The sequence below is a fragment of the Astyanax mexicanus genome, chromosome 16 (assembly GCF_023375975.1).
Source record: "Astyanax mexicanus isolate ESR-SI-001 chromosome 16, AstMex3_surface, whole genome shotgun sequence".
NCBI classification, from domain to species: Eukaryota; Metazoa; Chordata; class Actinopteri; order Characiformes; family Acestrorhamphidae; genus Astyanax; species Astyanax mexicanus.
The window spans coordinates 23,171,173-23,195,827 of record NC_064423.1 but is presented as its reverse complement, the minus strand read 5'-3'; the positions used below and the strand labels follow the sequence as shown (position 1 = coordinate 23,195,827).

Below are 24,655 nucleotides of genomic sequence, written 5' to 3'. Positions count from 1 at the left end.
AAGTAAATATCGTACCGCAGTAGGCAAACTTCAGTGAGAGCACACAGCTCTCGTGCAGGTGCAGCTGGTATTTGTCTGGTTTGGAGACGTGCAGCACTTCTACATTACTGCTCTCCATGCCCACTGCAAGCCACTCCCCTGTAGGACAGTAGCCCAGAGAGAAGATCTGTGGAAACACAGACACACATGCACATCAGTGAGATAACCAACTGTGTAATTTAGAACAATTTAGAACAATGTAATTTTACACCTATCAGTCAAGTTGCAGTATAATAGTGTTTTTTAAGCTAGTTAAACTCTATTTCCCACAGTTCCCTGGTGCTGCTGCTGTTTCAGTACCTGTGAGGTGAAGTCATGCTGCTGGAGTTGCCGGCCCTCTCTCAGGTCCCAGCAGCGCACTGTGTTGTCCAGACCCCCCGTCCACAGTTTGGTCCCGTCGTTGGAGATGTCGATACAGCTGGCTCCGTCTGTGTGGCCCTGGAACTGCCTGTGGAAGAGGAGAAACAAAACAACACACAAGACACTAAATGGATGCTAATTTCACCATTATGTCAATCAAGGTTTTTGACCAAATTTAAAACCATACCTGACGAGCGTCTGGTTGTGGAGGTCCCACACTACGATGTTTCCGTCGCTGCAGCAGGAGAAGCAGACCTTGTTGTCTGGACTGATGGCCAGAGCGTAGCAAGCTGGAGCAGAGGACGTTAACTCTGCTTTAATGCGTGGAGTGGGTGTGGCCAAGTCCCAAATGGACAGAGTGCTGGCTTCACCTCCCACTATCAAGGTTCGCCCATCTGGGAGGAGCTTGCAGGAGCGGATGTAGTTGTCCCTGTTCTGATTGGACAAACAAACAGGAACGGTTTGATATAAATGAAAGGGTAAACTAGTGTCAAATTTACAAAAAATGATAATACTCCTCAATAAAGTGCATGTGTGTTTGTATACTGACCAGGCAGTCCAGCTGGGCCATTGGGCTTTTGCTGCCCGGCTGGCTGATGTCCCACACTTTGACGCAGCCTTTGCCGCCGGTGTAGACGTGCCGCGTGGAGGTGCTGATGGTGACGGCACACACCACCTCTCCGTGGCTGAGGGTGTGGATCTGGCGGGCGTGGCGTGGAATGCCAGGGCCCAGGAGGGCATCAGGAGGGAAGGGCACCGGCTGCATCTGTCCATCCGCACTCACGTGGAACGAGTAGGCACTGGAGAAGAAAGAAAAAAAAGAACAGTGAAGCATGTTTAGATAAGAGCTGGAGGTTTTAAAAAAAAAACAAACAAACAAAAAAAAACTTACGGCTTTCCTGAGGCTGCAGGTTGAAGGCTACCAGGTAGGCCTGGAACCCTCATGTGGGGATGGGGGGACTCGTAGCCCACCTAAAGGTAACAAACAAACAAAAAAAAGATTAATTACAGTAAATCCCAATCCAGCACATATTGGTGATTTCCTTGCTCAAGCACATTTCAGCTGTGCTGGAACCATTTACCCAAACCACTACAGCATCCCAGAATTTTACGGCTGACAACTAGACAGTATACCTGATTGTTAAATCAGACTAGAACTGATTCTGACTGATTATCACTGTAAATAATAATGAAATGGTCTTTTACCACAGGTGAGCGTCCGTATCCAGCAGCGGCGGCTGCAGCTGCAGCAGCGGCGGCGGCAGCAGATCCATTCATCTGCGGGGAGACGAGGTGCAAACCGGCTCCATATCCAGCAGCCCCCGCCAGCTCCCCATTAACCCCCGGAGGAGGCAGGCCGAACGCCCCGGGTGGATACGCGCCCTGTACTGCCAAAGGATTCCTCAAACCCAGAGCTGAAATCACAACACAGCACAACAGTTCATCAACAGAGATGCATTATTTCCTCACTGCGGCACATTCATTAATATTGCTCCTGAATATCTGGCATATAATATATAACTATAACTATAAATGGGCAAAGTTATTTTATTAAACATTCCTGCCATTTATCCAGTTCACCTGAGGTTGTACAGACAGATTTCACAATATTGAAAAATAACATCTAAATATAGATATATTTACATGTCACCATTTCTGGTAATTGAAAATAAGGCTTTTTAAAAACACTCTCCAAAATGTATACATTTCTGGTTGAATCTCAATAATATCCTTACTTCATACATAGTGAACTATACGTGTTATAAAACATCTATGTGCATTTTAGATGCACATATGCACATACAATACTGTTAATAATACATAAAAAAAAATAAAAAACATATACTTTATTAAGATTCAGACTCTTGCTTAGTATACTACTTAGGGAGCAGTGTGTAATTTGGGAATAAACCCTCATGCTTTCTTCATCCTTTGTGGTGATTTGTTGTATCTATGAGGTACTATCACCACATACAGGGTTAGAATGCTTGTAACAGGATGTGCTGAATCTGTCTCTAATTTTAGATTTTTTTTTTTTTTGTAGTAAGAAATGTGGTAGTGTTATAACTTTTTTTCCTTACAGGAAAATTGCATTTCTATTCAGTTTAAAAGTGATATAAGAGACATCTTTTCAGTTTAACTTAAAATAATACATAAAACAAGCATTAATACTATATATTAGTGTTATATAACAGGTTATATATGTTCAATCACTTAATATTGTTTAAATCAATTAAATTAGGTTTGAACTGCAACCACATACGAGTTTGACTGTACAGACGTGCCAGACTTAGAACTGATGAATGACAGAAATGTGCCTGGAATTTGAGTGTGCCGATTTAACATTTTAGCTGTAGGCAACTCTGATAAATTAAGGCCGTTGTGATTGGTTAAATGATCTCAATTGCATGCTGGACATGCAATAATCTCAAAATCACAATACAGATCAACACACTATGTTCTATTAAGCTGTAATATAAATTAAAAATAAAAATGTAAAATCTTTATGCTTTATTTTTTAGTCAATCCTTTACTATACTGTCTGCTTAGTATATTCTTCTGTCATTATCCAACATGATAATGGACTTTGCTAATAAATGCTTCAGAGTTTGTTGAGCTGCACTAGAACCAAACACCCTCAGATCATCACTCATTTAGAGTGGACTCAGTCTGAGTACTTCAAATACCTGCTGATAAGAAGTCCTGCCACACAAGCTTATCTGTGTTAAAATAAGTGCAGTATTTGAGCCCTGCATCAATTAACCTAATGCTGTGTCCCTCAGCCTGACAGTCAGGTACTTCTGTACACAAGCACTAATCCTTCAAAAAGAAAGGTAAGGATAAAAACACTGAAGACCACTACTGCCCTCTGCTGGCTGACCTGATCCAGCCCACAGCTCCACTGATGAAGACATCTCTCAGACGCATGGCTCTTGTTCTCTCTACACTAATAAGCTATAGGGATTTGGGGGTTGGGCTTACCGAGGGGGTCTACACCTGGTTTTCCTGGGACAGGGCGGAACTGGGGTGGGCCGCTGGGGCCTGGTGTGGACGAGTCTTGTGACATGGGTGTGCCTGGCTTCAGCACTGGAGTACTGGATTTTTCCCTCTAATAGAAGAAAACAAAAACATACACACTTAGAAATGTAATAATGAGGATGAGCACATGCTGAATGTGTGTGTTCTTTGTGTGATGCCTGAATGGCAATCACTGTTAATATGAATTGGGTTTAAATGAATATCACATGATTAATTATGATGTGACGACATACGTGAGGTTTGTGCACACAGAGAAGGTAATTTGGTAATTTGGGGGGTGGGGGGGGGAGGGGCATGGCAGTGTCTGTGTGTGTGCGTGCGTGCGTGCGTGCGTACATAAAGTCATGGGACAAAATACTAATTCCTGTCGTAGGACATGTGGCATGTCTGTGTGTGTATATTATATACAGCTCTGGAAAAAAAAAGAAAAAGAGACCACTTAAAAAATGTTATCAAATTTTACCAAATTAAAATCCTCTGGTGTATAAGCAAAAAGAAGAACGATGATTACAAGCCATTAAACCAAGCTGAACTGCTTGAAATTTTGCACCAGGAGTGGCATAAAGTTATCCAAAAGCAGTGTGTAAGACTGGTGGAGTAGAACATACCCAGATGCATGAAAACTGTGATTAAAAAACAGGGTTATTCCCCCAAATAATGATTTCTGAACTCTTAAAACTTTTTGAATATGAACTTGTTTTCTTCGCATTATTTGAGGTCTGAAAGCTCTGCTTATTTCTTTGTTATTTCAACCATTTCTCATTTTTTGCAATTAAATGCTCTAAATTACTATATTTTTATTTGGAATTTAGGAGACATGTTTTAATAGAAATGGTTTGCAACCTAGAAATATCTCCCATTTCCTTTTCAATTAATTATAATATGTGATACAGCTGCTTTACTTAAAAGCCAAAGTTTGCAAACAAACAGCATTACACACACCTCACTCTCCAGCACGATCACGCAGCTCTAGGTTCATCGGTGGATTACACAACAAGTGGGTCTTTGTTTATCCTAATGTAAATTTAGTTTTTATGTTGTGAGAATATATAACCATTAACCCATTATTGTGAATCAAATGGAACAGAATTGTGTACTGAGTGTGTACAGTTCTTTTAAAGGCCTTTAAAACATGTTCCACTATTGTTGTGTTAAGGAGTTAAGGAACTGTTTTCAGTACTAAATTGAACCCTTGCTGTTAAGCATGGTAATTCTGTCGGTGTAATTATGTCACTCTGGTACAGTGAGTGCAATGTTGATCCGTTGTCACGGCAGCCTTTAATGAGGTGCTCTTCACTCACATTGTGATACTAAAAATGCAATACACCGGCCAGCCCTCATGTTTGAGTGTGTGTGTGTTTATGTATGTATGTATGTATGTGGGTGTACTGGAGGAGGCTTGTCTTGTTGCCTTAGGGTAAGAAAGAACGTGTGTGTGTGTGTGTGTGTGTGTGTAAGGTAGAGTGAGAGAGAGAGCATGCAAGTGTGTGTGCTACAGGAGGCAAAGGGGGAAGAAAATCGTGAAAAGCTCATCTGGTTGCTTTAGGATAAAGAAGAGGGAGTGTGTGTGTGTGTGTGTGTGTGTAAACTGTAGGAGGCTTGTCTCATTGCCTTAGGACAGGCAAAAATCATGCACTGTGTGTGTGTGTGTGGATATATGTGTGTGAGAAAAAAATGTGGGTGTACAGTAGGTGGTTTGTCTCAGTACTGTGTGGTTTTGCATGTCCTAAAGCAAATGTGTGTAAGTGTCAAGACCACGCACGTGTGTATCTGTGTGTGTGAGTGTATGAGTGAGAGAGAGAGTGTGTGTACCGGAGGTGGCTCTTTGCCGCGGGATGGGGAGGCAGCGCTGCTGGAGGAGGCCAGGGAGGTGGGGCTGGCCTGGGGCAGGGACTCCTTTCGGGATGGGGGAAGTTTATCTAAGCCGTTTTCTCTGGAGGAGTATGAGTGAACACTCCGCGGAGACGAGGGGTCCTGCATAAATTAATACATGAGTAAATAAACAAACAGCTCATTTAGCATCATCTGCTTTCCAAAGCATGTTTAACACAATTCCACTTCCAAGACTAACCTCATCCACAACCAAGTTATCGTCACTCTTGTCTGCATCACTGCCCTGGAACAGACAGAGCAGACATGTTTCAGTCCTAATTCTTAAGTTTTGACTATATTATTGTGTTAATTTTCCAGTTTATTTATGAAATATTGTCAAAATGTAGAGAACAGCTAAATCCAACTGACATTAATTTAAAATGAACAATGGATTGCTGCTTTAAATACGTTCTCACTCACATAGTCCGTGAACTCCTTCTCTTCTGCTTTCCTTTTCTTGCCATTGCTGAGGTAGTCTGACTGCCTGCCTTTGTCTCCATTTGATAAGGAGCTCTGAGAAACGAGAGGGCGAGAGAGGGAGAGTGAGAGAGGGAGAACATACAGGAGAGAAGGATAAATCAAATCAACTCCATAACTGCTGGACCCAGAGGCAATAAAGTGGCTTAATGCATGGCTGACTGCTCTAAGGGAGCAAGGGTGAAAGAGAGGGAAAAGGAAAGAAGAAAAAGAAGAGGAGGGATTGAAAGAAAGACGACAGAGCAGACGAGCAAAGGGAGGATGAAAGAGCAAGACAGACAGAAAGGAAGGAAAGGGTGGAGAGGAATAAAAGCCAGAGGGGGAAGAAAAATAAAAGGGAAGAGAAAGGATAAAGAAGTGATACTCACTGGTCCAGCCTCACGGTCTGCGTGGAGCAGAGCAGGAACATGTCCCCGTAGTCCATCAACACAAAACAAAAAAACAAACACAGTATGAACATCTGAACTACTGAGCCAGAACTCCCTTATTAACACATTAATGTTTGCTTGGTGTAAAGAGCTCATAAGGTAAAGAAATGGACGGTCCTTCCTTTAATATAAATTTAGTTGGCTGTGCTATGCTAACATTGCTAACATTGGCATAGTACAATGTAGGGTTGTGCCATATTGTATTGTACATAATAATATTGCCAATTTTTTTTTATAACAATATTATACCCTGAAATATCATGCCATATCCCCCACCCCTAATTATCACATCAGTGTACTACTTTTTTGCTGTTTTTAGCAAAAGAAAAAAATCACACTGTTTTTATTGTATATTATATATCTACTAGAGACCGATTATATCTGTCCAGCATCATTTGTTTTACATCAATCCTGGGTATATGGAGATATTTGGAGAGCATTATTATTATTCTAGTGACATTCTGGATCATTGACTTCTGTGATTCAGAGTTTTGTCATTTCGCCAAGAGTATCATCATCGCAAAAATATCATGAAATATCATGATATTATTTTAGAACCATATCGCCCACCCATAGTACAACTTGGATAGTAGATGTTAGCTACAGTTTTAAACATTTTGATCTCAATGGCAGCTAATTAGTCTGCAACTTACTAAAAGTACTAATATGTATTTACTTATTGTTCTGTATATGATTATAAAAAACTGGACTATTTGCAAAAAGTGTGCTAAAGCATTGCAAATATAGCCACACCCAAAATTAATTCCAGGGAGGTACCCCGGGACCTGGACTTTGACCAGTCTGTGTCTCTGGAACTTCCGGGACACCTGGGAAGTCTGGTGCTGTGTCTTCATCACCCCATGATAGATCATTTCTGCACTGCTGCTGTTGGTATGGTAATGTAACGATGCTCCATACATTATCTAAAGCTGCTGTTCAGCCATTTTTGGTTTTTATTTTTAATAATAGTCTATAAGTGAGAGAACAGCTTAAATCGCCTAAATTTTCACAGGCTATTTTTACAATTCGAAGCAAGTTTATTTTTAATAGTTTATTAAAAAGAAAAAACTTAGACTTGAGATGTGCCTCATAACTCCACCAAACACCGATCTGCTGTCTAATTAGTCCGAGATTAAACATTAAGTGAGGCTGAAATAGCAGCTGTGTCCTGTTGGACATGTCTCTTACCTCGGTGGTGTTCTGCGGCTGCGGCCGCCGCTGCCACGGCCTCCAGATGGGCTCTCTCCTCCTTGCCGGCCAACTGGGCTCCTAGTGCCCCGGACAGGGCCAGCAGGCCCGAGCTGCCCCCAAGAGCTAGCCCGGGGTGAGGTAGTCCCGACGGGTGAGGAGCCATGGGCAGACCCTGAGCAGCGTGCTGGGAGAGGTGCTGAGCCTGCAGCTGTTGCTGGAGTGGAAGGGTGAGGAAGAGCGAGACAGAGAAAAAGTGAGAGAGAGAGAGAAAAAAAGACAAAAAAATATATACAATGTGTCAGTTATGGGGACACACAGGACGCCACATGGGCTGGCACAGAAGGGGTGTGTCCACGGGACCCAGGGGAGCAGGGGCAAACTCAGCACAGTTCCAACACTGCTGCCACAAACACACACATGGATACACACTCGCACTATGTTCAAAATAAATATGGCAAACGAGAAACAATAATGGGAATGTAACTGAACGACTAGAGGATTCAAACGTGTCTAAGCAAATTATAAAAACGTTAAATAAATAACCATTAATTAAAAAATATGAATTCTGTTTCTATAAGATTTGTTTTCTTTTCACCATATGAGAGAGATCATGATGAACTACACTGCCTGAAATCCTTCAGGGAAACATAAACTGTGAGAAACGATCACTCTGGTCACTCTTCTAAAAAAGAATGACCACTATGTTTATTTTGGCACAGATTAAGGCAGTAATTAACAGTGCAGGAGTTCCCAGCTAAAAATAGTTAAAGGGCCCAGATCGCATTCCCATTTGCAACATTTTTGTGGGTCTTTTATTACCCAACCAATTTAAAACTTAAAACTTTTTAATTAAACAGTAAGTTTATTTAATATACAGTACTGTATATATGTTTAAAGAAACACTAATATTAGAATAAATACAACACACATTCATAAAAAAGTGGTGATTTTACACCACTATGTTAATTGAATCTAGGGATAAACTAAATATATATTTTATTTATAGTCAAATTGTAGTGTTACTGGCCGATTTCCAGCTGAAACATATATTCAGATAACTGAATTTAAACCAACGTCCCCCAATTTATTGGCTACAATACAGAAAAGTGCCACAATAATAAATTGCCTACAGTAATCCAGATCTCCAGCCTCAATCTGACCTTCTATCAGACCTAACCTCACAATACTGAACCTCCAACTCTCCAACTCCAAAACAATAGAATAACAGAACAGCAAAGAAAAAAAAAAAAACACAAAAACGTGGAAAAAAAGGAGATGAGAAGATGGAAGTACACACTGTGGGAGGCAGAGGGGGGAGTCCACGTACCCCTATCGATGCATTCAACTCCCCCATAGTCACCTGTTTGGCGCGCTCCATGGCCTGGACCACCTGCTGCTGGTGCTGCAGACAGAAGGCAGAAAACAAACAGTAAACAACAAACAATAAAAGAAGCATCAGAAATCTGTTACACGAGTACAGAGCTAACTCTCAACACCAGACATACACAGTATACACAGTCCAGTCAGTATACACTGTCCATTTTTACAGCTGATTTTTCACTGACCATAAAAGAGGACTTCTTGCTGCAGTCTGTAATTCTGTTCTAATACTTTATCCTTAGTTCTTCTTGTTCTTCAATGGCCTGGACCCCATAAGAACACCACAGAGCAGCTATTATATGGGTGGTGGATTGTTCTCACCACAGTGGTGGTGTGTCAGTGTGTGTTGTGCTGGTACAAGTGGACCAGAAACAGCAGTGCTGCTGGAGTTTTTAAACACCTTGGTGTCACTGCTTGGCTGAGAACAGGCAACCAACCAAATGAAGGTTGAAGGACCAGAGGATGACCAACTAAAACTGTGCAGCAAAGATTCTGTCTCTGACTTTACATCTGCAAGGTGGAGCAGGTGGGTAGAAGAGTCTAATTGAGTGGACAGTGAGTAAACAGTGTTTACTACTGTACATTTAACTACGAAGAGCACCTAAATGCTCAGTGCAGTTGATTAAGAGGGACAATAAGCATAGAAACAAGGAGGAGGTCTTTTTTTTTAGACTGGAATGTGTACAAATACATACTGTTTTTTGCACTATAAGGCACACTTAACATCCTTAAATTTTCCCCAAAATCATAAGTGCACCTTTTAATCCATTGTGTTTTATTTATTAGTTTTACCAGTCAGGTTGTAAGGAGCAGTGAAGACACTCTGCTGAAGTCTAGTGTTATACAGGAGTTTCAGTTTAGTTCTCCAGCACCGGGGGTGGGGTAGCATTAGCCGCTAGCCACTAACCGCTATTTCCCCATTCAGAGGGGATTATTATCTGCCTGTGGCCTGCTCTCAACCCCGGCTAGCACTTCTGGAGCAGCATTAGCATTACCCTCTAACCGCGCTAACTCTTTCATCGTTCAGAGGCGAGTATATCAGACTGTAGCCTGCGTGTTTACCGTGTTAAAACAAGTTACGTGCGACGAATCGATAGCTAATATCACCCTGGCTTACCAGAGCACCCAAGGTTCCTCAGTGTAGCGCTATTGGGTGGTATTAGCCTCTAACATCTAGTGGTTAGCTAGCAGCTAAAGCTAATGCTTCAGCCTTAGTGCTGGAGAAATTTGTAATTCTAAGCTTACTGTAAATAAACGGAAGCGCTTTACTCACCCAAATAAACAGTTTTGTGTAGAATATATTTTCCAGCGCTCGTTTGACTTAAAAGAAAGTAATTTTTTTTCTTACAGTTTTGTTTACTTAGCTAAGCTTTACTTAACTTAGTTAGCTATGCCCACCACCACCACCCAGCAGTGAAACCTGCTACATTAGAAGTTCCTTATAGTATGGTTATAAAATGCACCTTATAATCCAGTGTGCCTTAAATATGAAAATAGACCAGAAAATAGACATTCATTGATAGTGCGCCTTATAATACGGTGTGCCTTAAAGCTGTTTTAACTGTGTATGTGCCTGTGTGCGTGAGAGATAATGACAAAGAAACAGACATTGAAACAAAGGGATAATGAGAGGGAAAAAAAACTGTGAGCATATATATACACAAGTCCAAGTGTGTGTGTTTGAGCATGTCTAGGTGAGAAAAGTGTGTGTATGCGCTTGTGTGGTGCTCTTTGTTTCACCTCCTGTGAGAGGAATGGGATGAGCTGGGCACAGATCACGTTCAACCGCTTAGCAATCTCCGTCTGCAGAGAGAGAGAGAGAGAGAGAGAGAGAGAGAGGGAGAGGGAGAGAGGGAGGGAGAGAGAGAGAGAGAGAGGGAGAGGGAGAGGGAGAGAGAAAAATGGGGGGGGAGAGAGAGAGAGAGAGAGAGATGAAGAGAGAGAAATGATCAATCAACAAAAGAGATTGTGACTTGCTCCCACAATGTGTGGGACACACACACAACTAGTAAATATTTCAGCTCTCCACATCTGGTTAATGCTAATCGGTGGATGGGGAGGAGGGGGCGGGTGAAATATTCATGCCCAGCATCTGCTCTCCTGCTCCAGCCGTGACGAGCCGGCCCGCTCCCCGAGTGCTGCTTAGGTCTGGAGGTCATAACAGAACTGTCCTCAGAGCAGACAGACCTCCAGACAGAGCTTAAGCCAACAACCCAAGTAGCCTTATTGGACCACTTTTGCAGCATGTGTGCATGTGTGTGTGTTGCCATTTATCAGCAACTCAAACAGCAGTCCTGACCATGCTAATAACCCACATACAGTTCTATCCATTACCACCCAGTGCTATCTGTCTTCCTAGCAGCAAGAGACAACACACCACACAAAGAGAAGAGCGCACACACACAGAGCTCAGCATGTGGTATCTTCCATGAAAAACCCTTTCATTTCTTTTTCTTTCTATCCATCTATCTGTCCATCCTCGAGAGGTAAACACCCCCACCTTTCTGCTCTTTTTCTCTCCACCCATCCCTCCATCCTTCATCACTCTCTCTGGGGGAGCACAATGAATTCTCGTTTATCTACAAAAAAAAAAAAAAAACTACAGCAACTGCCAAATGGCATCTTCAGAAGAGTGAGTGAGTGAGTGAGTGAGCGAGAGAGAGAGAGAGAGAGAGAGAGAGAGAGAGAGAGAGAGAGAGAGAGAGTGAGTGAGAGAGTGTGAGAGCAGTGACCTGATTTAAAGTGAAATTCAGCATGGCCCAAACGTCTGCAGGAGAGCACAGCAGGGGGGGCGGGGCAATAATAAAAAGCAAAGAAGGTCAGAAAATGCAGATGAAAACAAATAACACCCCCCCCACCCCAAAACACTCAACACACATATGCACACACACTCCCTTAGCACTGCTTAAGTGTGTGTGTGTGTGTGTGTGTGTGTTTTGCAAACACACACTGTTTGCAGATCCAATCAGCTTGTTTGTAGACAAATTTGAGAACGATGCTGCATCAGATTTTAACCTGACCAGCTGCACCCCGAGCTCCATTACGTCAATAAAAAAGACCCTAGACCAATCAAGACTGCAGATACAAGAAATATGCAATATATGTATGTAAGTTAACAGTCCAGTAATACGTTCTGAAACTGCCCCCAGTGCAGATGGGAGGTGCACACGTCCACCCCTAGATAATCTACTACTACTACCAGTGAATGAGTTTCTATTAGCGTGTCACAGAAGCCACATGCTGCATTCATTGTTTGATACACCAAGACAGTTTATGATGTGTACTAGGGTTGCAACGGTATGAGATTTTCACGGTATGATAACCGTCTCAGAAAATACCGCGGTATCACGGTTATCACGGTATCACAGTTTGTTACATATATTATTAAACTGACCCTTAAAGAAATTACAACAAAGGTTTTTTGTTCAATTAACTATTTATTGTAGAAACCTGGAACAATTATATAGATAATGTCACCTTAAAAAAATAAGCTGTACACCATTAGGTGAAGGAAACCAGGTTTTTCCACTACTCTTAAGGGCATTAAGGGTGTATATAAAAAATATATATATATATAAATATATAAATATATATATATATATAAATATATATATATATATATATACACACACATACACACACACACACACACGTGTCACACATTACATGTACTCTAAAAAGTAATGGTCCTGTATTTAAAATATTCAGTACAATTATTTAAGTTTAAATTATTTAATATCTGATAAACTGAGCCTGGGTCAGTGTCTGATCAACATCTGTTGTAAACGTCCGTTTTACTGCCAAGTTGGTATATAACCAGATACTGCAGAAAGAGGGGATTTTATTTCTGACATGATCCTCACAATAGAGATTTCTATTTTAAGGCTTTCACACCGAGTCTGGTTTTAACATATGAAAAACAGGCACGTCAGAATTTGAAAATGAACGCATGTAAATGAATGGCGTCTTTCACATCCAGTCCGGCCAGGACCTTTACACGGACACGTGAATCCATCGTAGCACGCACTTCACGCCTGTACCTGCGTGCCCAAATTTCGGATAACTCAGCGCTTTTGCGAGCGCTTAGCGCATAGGTTGTGCACGACTACAAAGAGGTTTTATTTAGGTTCAGATTAAAATTATAAACTAAACATATTCTTTGCGCTGCACGGCGGGGTGGTGTTCTCGGAGATGGGAGAACAGGTTTGGCGTATGTCCACCTTTAGCTGTGACTTTATGGCCACATTGATTATAAATCGGATAACCATCCTCGGGTGCGTTCGACGGGTATCTGAAATAGTCCCACACTGCTGATTTTAGTTTAGCCTTTTTGTAGGCGGACGGAGATTTGTTTAGTCTGATGCACTTTCTGCCGTTCTCACCGCTGTGTGCTGAGGAGCTGAAGCGGAGCAGAGTTGCGCATGCGCGGGTGAGTTTCTCCGCTGGCTTGCCTTTTACCGGTAATAAGCAAACACACACGGTATGATAACCGTGCATTTTAATACCATGGTATACCGTGAAACCGGTTACCGCTGCAACCCTAATGTGTACACACACTCGCTTCGGGATTTCACTGTGATTTTAATGTAATCGGGCCCCTATTAGTTGCACCTGTTCTTAATGGTCCATTGGTACCACTCTACATTTCCCCCTTTTAAAGCAACTTTCCACATTGCAGAAAAAACAATCCAAGAGCAAATTTCGGACAGAGTTGACTGGGTGAAAACCCTGGATGTGCCTCCCACACAAATTTTATTTCTCTTTGTGACGCTTTATCAAATTATGAGCTGACTGCATTCCAATCCCGAGCGTTGGTCAGGTCATATGATCTCTAATTTTAGAGCTGCTGTAGCATTGCACAAGGTTGCAAGAAGCTGCATTTCCTTATTATCTTCAGATGGTAACAGGGCTCCAACACACTGCTGTAGAAACCCATTAAAGCCAGGGAAGAAATCTGCTACACATGCACTAGTTTTTTCATATCTAACTTTTACTACAAATGTGTAGAATGTGTAAAATAATGCGCCTCTTTGGGGAAGCAGAATAAAGGCCTAATAAAACCACTAACCGGATACAAACATGGTGCAGTTAATTCATGTGCACCCTTAGCCAGTGAATCTGCTCTAGTACCTTTTATTGCCAATATTTTTGTATATTCAACTTCTTTTTGTACACAGGAAATTTGGCAGTGTTAAATCAACACTGTTAGTGTTAAACTTTACACTCTCAGTGTTAATATAACACTAACAGTGTTGATTTAACACTGCCAAATTTCCTGTGTACACCATTGCCCTGAGAGCAGGATCATTTTTCCCTAGTATAAAGTATATCCCAGTTTGAAAAGGGGTCAGAGGACAAGGTCAGTCACACTACAGCACCCCTGGAGGAAAGAGAATTAGAGACTTGTTCAAGGACTCAACAGTGGCAGATTAGCTAATGTGGGCACTGAACCCTCAACTTTGTGATCAATAATAAAAGCACTCTGACCATTGAACCACAGAGCCAATGCCCACCTATTTATGCAGTTTCTGGTTATAGTCAGTTTCTTTTAAGATCATATAGCACAGGTGTACCAATAATAATAGTGAATGAAGCTCAATGAAGAAAGAGCCAATTAAAAAGCAAAGGTAGCAGTTCTTTGGTGCTGGGTAGAGAAGCACTTATATTGGAATTCAAGGATGATTTCACTGTCTATTATTTGATGTATTTTATTATAAAACATTTTTTTTCAAATGTTACATTTTCTCCCCAAATTTGAAGCCGAAATACCCAATCCCCATATGTTCAGCTCCTCTTATCTTTAATAATGCTTCCAACAATAAGAGAGTGACTAGCATATTCCTCCCCTGACATCTCTGGTTAGTCAGTGAGTTTGGAGAAAAGTGGAGTGAAGCGCTGAGAGGGCTCTCGAACTCAAGAGATCAAGAAATCCAAAAAAAGTATTAAATTCCAATCCAATATTTATTTGTGTCCTTAATCACCTACGTACTCAAATCTTCTGAAGATCATCATCATTATAGCAAATCAGTCAAAGCTAAATCCACAAAATCATTGTGCAGCTCTAGGGAAGAAAGTAAGTAACCCATGCATGGATAAGGAGACTCACCTGTTTGTGCATCTCTATGTTGAGGCCATAGGACATTTCGTAATACTGAAACACATTAAAGAAGGTTATTAGAACACTCACATAACACATAGTATATTATCCTTTTTATGAACGCATCAAGCTCAATAAGTTGCCATGATGATACAGACATTTAAATGTACACACAGCTTTACAATAGGAAAGTATAGTGAGGAAAGCAGTGGAGCAGTGAAACTATGTTCTCTATTGATGATGATGATGATACTCTTTTTGTTGAATGTTGGACAGAAGCTCCAACAAAAGCAGGATAAACTTTTTAATAGACTTGATTTCTAAAAAAACTATAATTTTGTACACAATTTTGCACAATAATTGTGTACATGTTCTTCATTTTCAGCAAGGTTTAATAGGTTAGAACCAACATAGTGAGTTATATGAGGGATTTAAAGTGGCTGCTGGTTCACACAGCTCTCAGTGCTGATGGAGCGGTCAGTATGATGAGCTGGACCCAATCAGAACAGGGCAGAGCGGTCGGAACCACTAGCAGTGTGGTCAGCTGGCAGCTAAACAGTGGCCTGGCAGGAACTGAGAGGAAGAATGAGAAAAAAGGAGGGTGAGTGAGTGAGTAAGTGAGAGAGAGAGAGAGAGGGAGAGAGGGCACTGGCAGTAAAAGAAGGCATCCTGACAGCTGCCTGTTGTATTCTGCAGCCTTGCCAAGAACCCACACTGTTGCTAGGCGACACTCAGACTCCAAAAATTATGAGCCAAAAAAAAAAGAGAGAGAGACGGAGAAAGAAAGAGTGAGCAAGCAAGAGAGAATGGGCTGAACTGTCTGTGTGGAGAAAATGCCAGACCAAGCACACAGAGCAGGAGGACCAGTAGGCTCTGTGACACACTCTGTGTGTGTGTGTGTGTGTGTGTGTGTGTGTGTGTGTGTGTGTGTGTGTGTTTTACAGGTTCGTTCTCATGCTCTCTGATGCAAAGTGCAGAATGAAAGAAATCCTGATTTGACTGCAGGGGCTGAAACTGATCTGCTCAGCTGAGAGAAGACAGCTCACATTGATCTGAGAGAAAACCTTTAACAGAGTGCTTCTCTCTAAGATATTCATCAAAGAGACTGTGTGTGTGTGTGCGTGAAGATTAGGGAATGTGTGTGTTCTAATACATTTTCAGTACAAAATTGTCTTGAGTAAGTGAGAGATTCTAAGAAAAATTAGGCTACTGTGCATCAAGACCAACACAGAAAAGCAGATTTGCAGATATTGTTAAAATAACTCCAATTAAATGATGTAGATTTAAGGTTTGTGTACGTGTCTTACCATCACATAGTGCCTCTGGATTTCTGTCTTCTCTGTAGCGAGTTTCTCACACTCCAGTTTTAAGCTGTAAAAGCAGAAAAAACAGTCATAAGCAAAGACGAAATCAAATTCAGTAAAAACACACTCAACCTTTGGTGATTTAACTGCTGTCTGAATTCAAAAGGTTCATTATTGTGTAGACATTTCCCAGAGAAACTAATCCAATTTGAATAGAGCTTAAGCATCACACAAACTGTAATCCTGAATCTCACTACACTTTCCTCACACCATGTTGAGATGTAATCTCTAATAGACTTGCTTATTTAGTTTGTTAAGTCACTATATGACACACATCAATTCAAAAAACAAAACAAAACAAATAACCTATGCCTGCCCTAAACTACACCAAATATTTTTGGACACCCCTTGAATGCATTCAGTTACTATTTAACTATAGGAACTGACGGACACAAAGATGCAAATGTACATAAACACAGATATGTTATATCTAGTCCCTGTAGTGAAGTACTTCCAATATAATAGAACCCACTAGAGCATGTAAACATGAACCTAGTGGCACTTTGCCTAATGTTAGGTTTAATATAGAGGAGTATAAAGCACTGAGCTGTGGAGCAGTGGAAATGTGCTATATGATTGGGTTTTATATAATACTTCTCAGATGTGTTGGTTAGCTGAGGTTAGCTTGAGTGATGATGCTCTACCAAACATCACTGATTGTCTTCTAGCTATTAAATAAAAACAAATATTTACAGCAACGCTCCAACATCTAGTTGAACATCTTTTCTGGACAGTCGAACGTCTTACACCAACAAAAGAAGGATACATTCTGGTTTAATGCCCTTAATTTCAGAAAAAACAATGAACGAGCTATTCGACCCAGTCAGACAAAATTCTGGTAAAAGTCATGATACAAGAATTTTGCCTCATGACTTTTACAAGAATTTTGTCTATGTTTATAGATTGTGTTTGCAAGATGCTAAACTGTAAATTGAATGTCCATCACCCAGATCCAAGCTGTTTCAACAACTTCAGATAGACAGTTAGTGCGTCTTGGCTAGTCGACTGCATTCAAGCTAAGAAGAAGCTGTTTTAGCGGAACCATCACTTTAAGATAAGTCCAGAATTCTCATTCAAACTCCGTCCGAGTCCTGGAGTCATTCCAGGAGATGCTGGGCAAAGGCAACTTCCTTCATGCTGTTCGCGTTAATTAGGCACAGAGTGGGTGAGCGAATGAGAGAGAGAGAGAGAGAGAGAGAGAGAAAGAAAGAGACAGAGCCTTTTAGTGACCATTTAAATTAGTTTCAATTAAAAGGTCTGTTCAAGTCGCTTTGAGTGTTTAGTCTTAGTTTTCCTTGGTGATCAGTTTAGTGTTATGAGCTGCCCTTGACCAGAGAGCCCTGCGGCCATGATGATCCTAAAAAAAGAAAAAATAAGGAAAAAATAAAAACACCAGAAGTCATTCCGTCAATGCTGGAGCTGAGCCGCGTGACCCCGAAAACCCACCAGACTGCAAATCCCTCACTGGGTGACATCTCATCGATGTCCTCTACAGCACAAACCACACACACACACTTCCCCCACGCTGTATTTTAGCAGCTCTCCAGACGTTGCTGACTTGTTTGCGAGTGCCAGATTTATGCGTGCCGAGTGCGAGGGCCTGGGAAAATTAGAATATGATTAATACTGCGACATTACGCCACTGCAACAGGTAATAACGGCACATCCGCTCCCCTTCTGCAGGGCTTTGCGGACGCCGATAATTGACTCATTTATCACCACTGTTGGGGAGGGGGGAGGGGTGTGTAAGGGGGGGAGGGGGATGAAAAAGGGAGGGGGGATTAAATTCATTCCCCTGATAGATTTTATTACTGTGGAATTGCCTCGCTGTAGAAGCCGCCTGCATCGCAGGGTTTCCGCGAACTGACAAATCTATTGACGCACGCTCACTCAGACACACACACACACCCACACACACACACACCTTATTTATTTCCTTTCTGCTTCTTCCTCTCTGTCTGCTCTAGTAAGGGCACGTCCTACAGCGCTGCAGACTCCAGAAAATCCAGTGCAGAACAGATCTGAACACCACAAGACCAGACCTAGAATCCTAGAACCCGAGATTATGAAGCAGATTAATCATCATTAAGTCCGTTATAAAGATCATACAGAGGTCTGTGTAATGTACAAAGAGTGTACAACTTGTCCCTTATTCCAAATGCAGTCAATTAATCAGGTAAATTAAGTTCAGGGTAAGAGGTTTTGCACTGAAGCTAAAAGGCTAATGTACAGCGGTATGGAAAAGTTTGGACCACCCTGGGTGAGCACAGCATTCCTTCCAGTATTCTGCTTTCATAAATGACATGTCTGCTGTTCTATTACTGTCTAGTGCGCTCCCTAGAGGTTGAAAATTCAGTACTGTTGCATCTGTAACTCCGCCTCTATTCAGAGAGAGACTGAGAAAAGAAGACAGGAAAAAGAGAGAATGGAAAGAGAAATAAATAAATAGTGAAAGAAAGACAAACAAAACAGGAGAGTGACAAAAGCCCTATCCAGAGGGGATCTGTTTTTCAGGGGATATCTGAAAAATATTTAAATTTAAATGAAAAACTGGAGGACCAGTGAGTTTTTTGGCTTTCTTGGTCACATGACAGCGTGTTCAGTAGCTCCTCCATTTCCACCCGCTGTTGTGTTTACGCGGATCTCCGTGAAAATGCTCGCTCAAAGTGTAATTACAGTACGTGGCAGTGGACAAATAGCTATTTTATTAAACATGAGATGACGAAACTCCTCATGATGAGTTCAGCAAAAAAACAGTAACGGTGGGTAATTCTGCCTGTAATTTTCTTAGAGGGTGTCTGAGAAAAACACAAACTGTCAATCCGGACAGGAATAAAATCACAAAGGATCCCCATAAAAGAGAAAATTAGCCCAGGAACCCCTGAGAAACGAATCCCGTCCGATAGGGCTAAAGAGAAAGAGAATTGAGAGATACAAAAACAAAACAAGAAAGAGATACAATGAGAGACCTACAGACAAAGACCAAAGGAGGGAATGAAAGAAGGGGCAAAAAAGCAATTGAAAGACAAAATAAAGAGAGGCTGAGAAAAAGACATGTCAAGACATGGAGAGGAAGAAGGGAGAGGAGTAAGAGCGGAGAAAAAGAGAGTGGAAGAAAAGGAAAATTCAGCAAGAGAGAGACACAAAGGAGAAAGAGAGAAACAGAAAGAGAGAGAGAGAAAGACAGAAAAAAGAGAGGGTGAGGGAGAGAGACACGTGCTTCCAGTCTCTCTCTTGCAATGACAGCAGATAAGATGTGATAGGTGGAACAAATCCGCGACCTGCCAGCACCATGACAGCTCTGTCAGCACAGCCGTCTCACACACACACACACACACACACACGATCAATAACATCTCAATTAAAACATCAGAGGAAATAAACAGAAGAGAAAGATTCCACTAAATATCTCACTCACACACTTCACTCTAACCTTGTGTTTAAACCCACACTTTCAGAGCACTGACACATTCATTACACATTAGACCCTCTCTCTCTCTCTCTCACCACAATCACTCGTCTCTCTCACACTCCCAGATAAAGAGAGCACCCGCAGCTGAAAGTCCATTACCCTCTGCAACACACAGCGGTCGCACACGGCCAGAAACACATCCCTTACTGAAGATGACTCCTTCTGAATCACGCACAACTTCATTTACATAAACCACAGCAGCAGCTGCAGGTTGATATTCACCACCCCTACACACACACACACACACTTATTCAAAAGCCTGAAAACAATCCTAACTTTTCTTTAAGTCAAAACTCAACATCATTTCCAATCAAATGTGTTCTCTTACTAAAATTCCCAGCATGCATTGCACAGAAAATCATACCTTCATACACCCAAACAGTGCTAATTGCTAGCTTAGCCCCACATTCTGTAGTCCTTAATGGACAGCTTAACACACATTAGTCAGTACAGGCATCTCTTAGCTGACTCAGCTTCACAGTGAGTAATGAGGGAGCTGGGGAGAGACAACCCTACCCACACAGAGGGAGCAATGCCAGGTCTGAGCTACTCAACCTCTAGTTACAGATGGAGCACTGGAGACTGGACTGGAACATGATCTAACCAGCACTTAGACAGTTACACCACTCAGCAGACCCATTTTTCTGTAAATCTCAAAAAAAATGTTCACACAGATTTTTCTTCACAATTTAGCTATTCTGATTATCCCACCCACTCAGTTGCACTAGCAATGCCCCAACACTAGGACTAGCACAAGCCTCCTCAAACACATCGAGTAGCCTCCTCCAACACAGCCTGTGGATGTATAGTTACAGAGTAGCTCTGAGGAAATCACAGTGACTCAGCTTCGATACTAGGGATGAAAGAATTACTCAAGAAATTAGAGTTACTCAATTCAAAAAAATTTATCAATTAATTTTCTGTACCATAACAACATAACAGTGCTGTTGAGTGCTGATTATTAGATACTATCGAATGTGTGTGGTTAGTTTATTACAACAGAGACAAGTTTCATGCATAATACAAGCTTTATGTAATCAGTAAACACAGCGCTGTGGAGTTCAGAAGTAAACATATACATGTTAAAGTTTGCGGAGCTAAAGTTACTTTGGCCAGAATACACGGCCATGAACTTACTGTATTGTCATTTAGTCCTAGTTATGTCAATTAATTAGATCAAAAGTAATTAGTGTAAAAAGTAAATAAACAAAAACAATTATTCCACAGGTCTTGATATTTCTTGTATTTTCAAAAACATCCCCTGTCCAAGAAGGAGAATCCACTGACTTGGGGGTAAAAGAATGCAGCACGTTTATTCAACACTGGCAGAACATAAAGCTTGTGCCTACGCCTTTTTTTATTGATTAATGCCCTATTTTTTGATACAAGAAATTCTAAGTTGATTTTTTTTTAACTTAAATACCACAAGTAATAATTTAATAATTAGTTTATTTATATTTCTGTTCGCAATTTGGAAATGTATGTTGTGAATTAAAAAAAATAAACCAATTGGTCATCATGTGAAATTTCTTCTTTTCTCTTGTGTATTTTTAATTGCTTTCTGGTCAAGCAAATATGTTTTAACCAATTAATTAATTTATCAGTACTCGATTACTAAAATAATCGATAGCTGCAGCCCTATCCGATACATTAGCTCAAAGAGTGATGTGGTCATGCTAATGTGGAGAAAGAGCACCCGAAAGAGCAATTGTGCTCTCTCAGACTCCGGCTGCTGATGCCAAGCAACATGACTGGGAACTGAACCAGCAATCTCTTAATCATAGTCCACTGGATCAATTGGGGCACAGAGCAATTATTTATTTATTTTTTACTGATTTATTATTTATTTTCCTTTTTTTCTAGCTGAAAATGTTTCTATTAAACAAATATGGCTCTTCAGAGGCATGATCGAAAGATTTTTTAAAATTATTATTAACTCTTTCTTGTGTTCAATAAATGCATCTTATTTTGTGTTTAAAATATTTTGGTCAAATATTAATATTATCTTTGTATATGGATGTAAATTTCACATAACTGTCCATCTCAAAGGTTATGACATTTAGTGTGTAGAAAAAAAATAAATAAAAAAAGACTGTTTTCCCAGGGCATGACCCTACACTGGCTACAGTAAAAAGCTTAATATCAGTCAATCAGTCTGTCCAAATGATTCAATCATGAATGAATGAATCACTCACTCAAAACAAATCATTAGTAGAAAAACCTCTTCTGCATACACACAAAAAACCCTTATAGTCACAAGCTGCAAAACACATCAAAAGTAGACTGACTTACTCTGTCAAAACACACACAAACATTCACACACACACACACAAGCCAGCACACTCCAGCAGACATACATTAAAAGAGCATTTCCACATAACTGCCACTTACACTTGTTTTAAAACACACACAGACACACACACACACACACACACGCTCTCTCTCTCCCAGGGGAGCGCCTAGGCCACACAGACACACACTCGCACACCATATGCTGCACAAACCTCAACCACAAAAAAACCAAACCCCACATTTTACTATAAAGACGTCACATCGTGCACTTATTCACATACACAAACTCTGCCAAAGCCTATGGAAGCAGCAGCCTCAGGGGGATTCAGCACACGGTGTGTATGGTGTATGCCTGTGCACAACCTCTCCCTTCCCCTCACAAACACACGTGGAGTCTTTCCGAAGCCAAGTGTGTGTACGAGTCTGTGTGTGTGGGGATGGGCCGGCCGAATGAGGATCATTACAGTAATGAGAGCCTCCTGTCTGTAGGCTCTCTTTCTCTCTGCCTGCTGATTAGTAGGCCTCATACAAACACACACACACTCACACACATGCAAAAAACATGTGCAGCACGAGGCATGCGACACCGCTTGGCCTTGTTCTGCATTTTAGAGTTCTGGCTCATGTTTCTCCTGTTTAGTTCATGTAGAGAACCAGGTGGCCATCATAACTGCTTCATTAAACGCCATTAAATAAAAGCCATCCATTACAATTCACATTCTTAATCAATCAGCAACGATCAGCAGTTTGCAGTGAGTCAGCAGTTTGTGAGATGGTGGTGATGAAGATGCATGCTTCACACACTCCTACTGCTCTCTCTTCTACAGCGAGAAACACTGAGAAAAACTGGGTGGACTCTAGTAATGGGCCAATCCACATTTTTTCCTTTTCCAATGCGATTCCTTTAAGCGCCGATACAGATACACATTCTGATACTTTGAGCTTTTTGCATATAAATATTTTCATTTTATCAACTTAAATAAAATAAGTCTTTTAATATTATCACTATTATTGTTATGCTTAAGGTTACATGAGGATAAAACTGATAAAAAAACAGTACATCCTTTTAGGAGATTTCCCAAGCTATTTATTTATAGTGATGATTCTACGTAGACTCTAAATGCACCAAAAGGCCGCTAAATCTGTGGCTGGTAATTGGAGCTTAGATCTGGTCCAAAAAATCCGCCCGAGTAAACGGTCATTATGAGTCCGAGCCCGATTTAAACCGACTTTTTATTTTATTTTAGTAAGTACAGCATTGAAACTGAGCTTTTTAAAAACATTTTGGGGTTGTTTGTATGAGCGAAATCTGTTTAGACTGATGTTAAATTAATATTGCAACACTGAAGAAGCACAGACCTATTATTTAAGAAAATTCTTATTTTTAGAACAGCTACACACAGCGCTGCAAGTCAAATGCGGACAAGTGGAGGATCTCGCCGGTCTCCCAGAGCTGCATGATAATAACATTCTAATTGTGCAACTTTTATTTAAAACACAATTTACTTTATTGTGATTATCACACCATAGCTTTATATAAAATAAAAATGGCATTCAAAACAGACGCTTATGCAAAGATTACTTTCTTGAGTCCAACCCGACCCGGCCCAAGGAAAGTGGTGGGAAATCTAGGCACAAGTTAAGGTCGGACCGCAGTTTGGGTCGGGTTTGGGCAGAAAATCTGAGCTCTACTAGTAATGGAGTAGAATTTAGATTAAGATCATTTAACCAGCTTCGCTGTACTCCCTTACACTTTATATCATCTGCTGTAGTTCAGTGTGTTTCTTGAACGCAGGAGTGAGTCTGCAGCCTGGTCATAAACCACACTTACTTTCACCTGAAACCAGTGCAGGCGCTTGATTGAAATTTGACCTCATTGTGTAATGGAGGAGTTTTGACACTAAAATATCTCCAAACAAAAAAAGTATTTTTTATCAAACCAGCAGCTAATGCTCTTTAATGTGGAACTGAATAAGTTTCCCCAGTTAGCGTGTGGTGGGTTTAAGGTCCAGTCCCATTCAACTTAAGGTTTCAGAGTTGTGTATTCAGAAAGACTTTTGTGCTCAGAGAGGTTTTTCCCAGAAGATCAGGATTTCTTCTGACACCAACAATCACATCTCGCTTACTGAGATCACATTTACTTCCCTTATTCTGATGATTGGTATAAAATTATGCAGATATGGGCCAGAGGATTAAGGTAATTTTCACATGCTGCACAGCTGCCACATGATTTGCTGATTAGAAAATTGCTTGAATGAGAAGGTGTACAGGAGTTCCTAATGAAGTACTCAGTGAAGTGAGTATTTAAAAGTGACAGTTCTAGTGCCATTACTCTCCTACATCACTTTCCAGTCAAAGCACAACCCACTGACATACACAGACAGACAGCATCCCTTCACTAAATCGTTTTACCTCAGTCTGTTTCCTGTCCTTTAATCCAACAATCAGACTCAGGCCTCAATCAGAGCTAAAATTAAAATCTAAGCCATGCTATGTATAGCGGAGATCTGCCTGTGCCAGTTTGTGTGTGCGGAGTATTTTACCTAGGACGTGATTAACACCCCAGGGGGGCCTGAGCATGACAGAGACGAGGCATGCTGGCACTGGAGCTGAGAGAAAATGAAAAGCCCAAAGCAGGCCAGCA

General features: G+C 41.1%; 1 protein-coding gene across 5 annotated transcripts in view; it reads right to left on the bottom strand.

Moving 5' to 3' along the window:
* The window catches only part of tle2a (TLE family member 2, transcriptional corepressor a), a 44,375-nt gene that overhangs the window by 1,188 nt on the left and 18,532 nt on the right, over positions 1-24,655 (bottom strand). Inside the window, exons 3-18 of one of the 5 annotated variants that reach the window (XM_049466012.1) lie at positions 16,191-16,254; positions 14,893-14,937; positions 10,527-10,589; positions 8,704-8,808; positions 7,404-7,620; positions 6,156-6,172; positions 5,731-5,823; positions 5,510-5,554; positions 5,251-5,412; positions 3,382-3,508; positions 1,606-1,814; positions 1,292-1,371; positions 950-1,199; positions 587-834; positions 340-487; positions 16-166 (exon numbers count right to left, since the gene is read on the bottom strand). In XM_049466012.1, coding sequence (XP_049321969.1) covers positions 16-166; positions 340-487; positions 587-834; positions 950-1,199; positions 1,292-1,371; positions 1,606-1,814; positions 3,382-3,508; positions 5,251-5,412; positions 5,510-5,554; positions 5,731-5,823; positions 6,156-6,172; positions 7,404-7,620; positions 8,704-8,808; positions 10,527-10,589; positions 14,893-14,937; positions 16,191-16,254 — 2,024 coding nt within the window. Of the gene's footprint in view, positions 1-15; positions 167-339; positions 488-586; positions 835-949; positions 1,200-1,291; positions 1,372-1,605; positions 1,815-3,381; positions 3,509-5,250; positions 5,413-5,509; positions 5,555-5,730; positions 5,824-6,155; positions 6,213-7,403; positions 7,621-8,703; positions 8,809-10,526; positions 10,590-14,892; positions 14,938-16,190; positions 16,255-24,655 lie in introns of all 5 variants that reach the window. The other 4 variants (XM_049466010.1, XM_049466011.1, XM_049466014.1 and 1 more) reach the window with 4 other exon arrangements.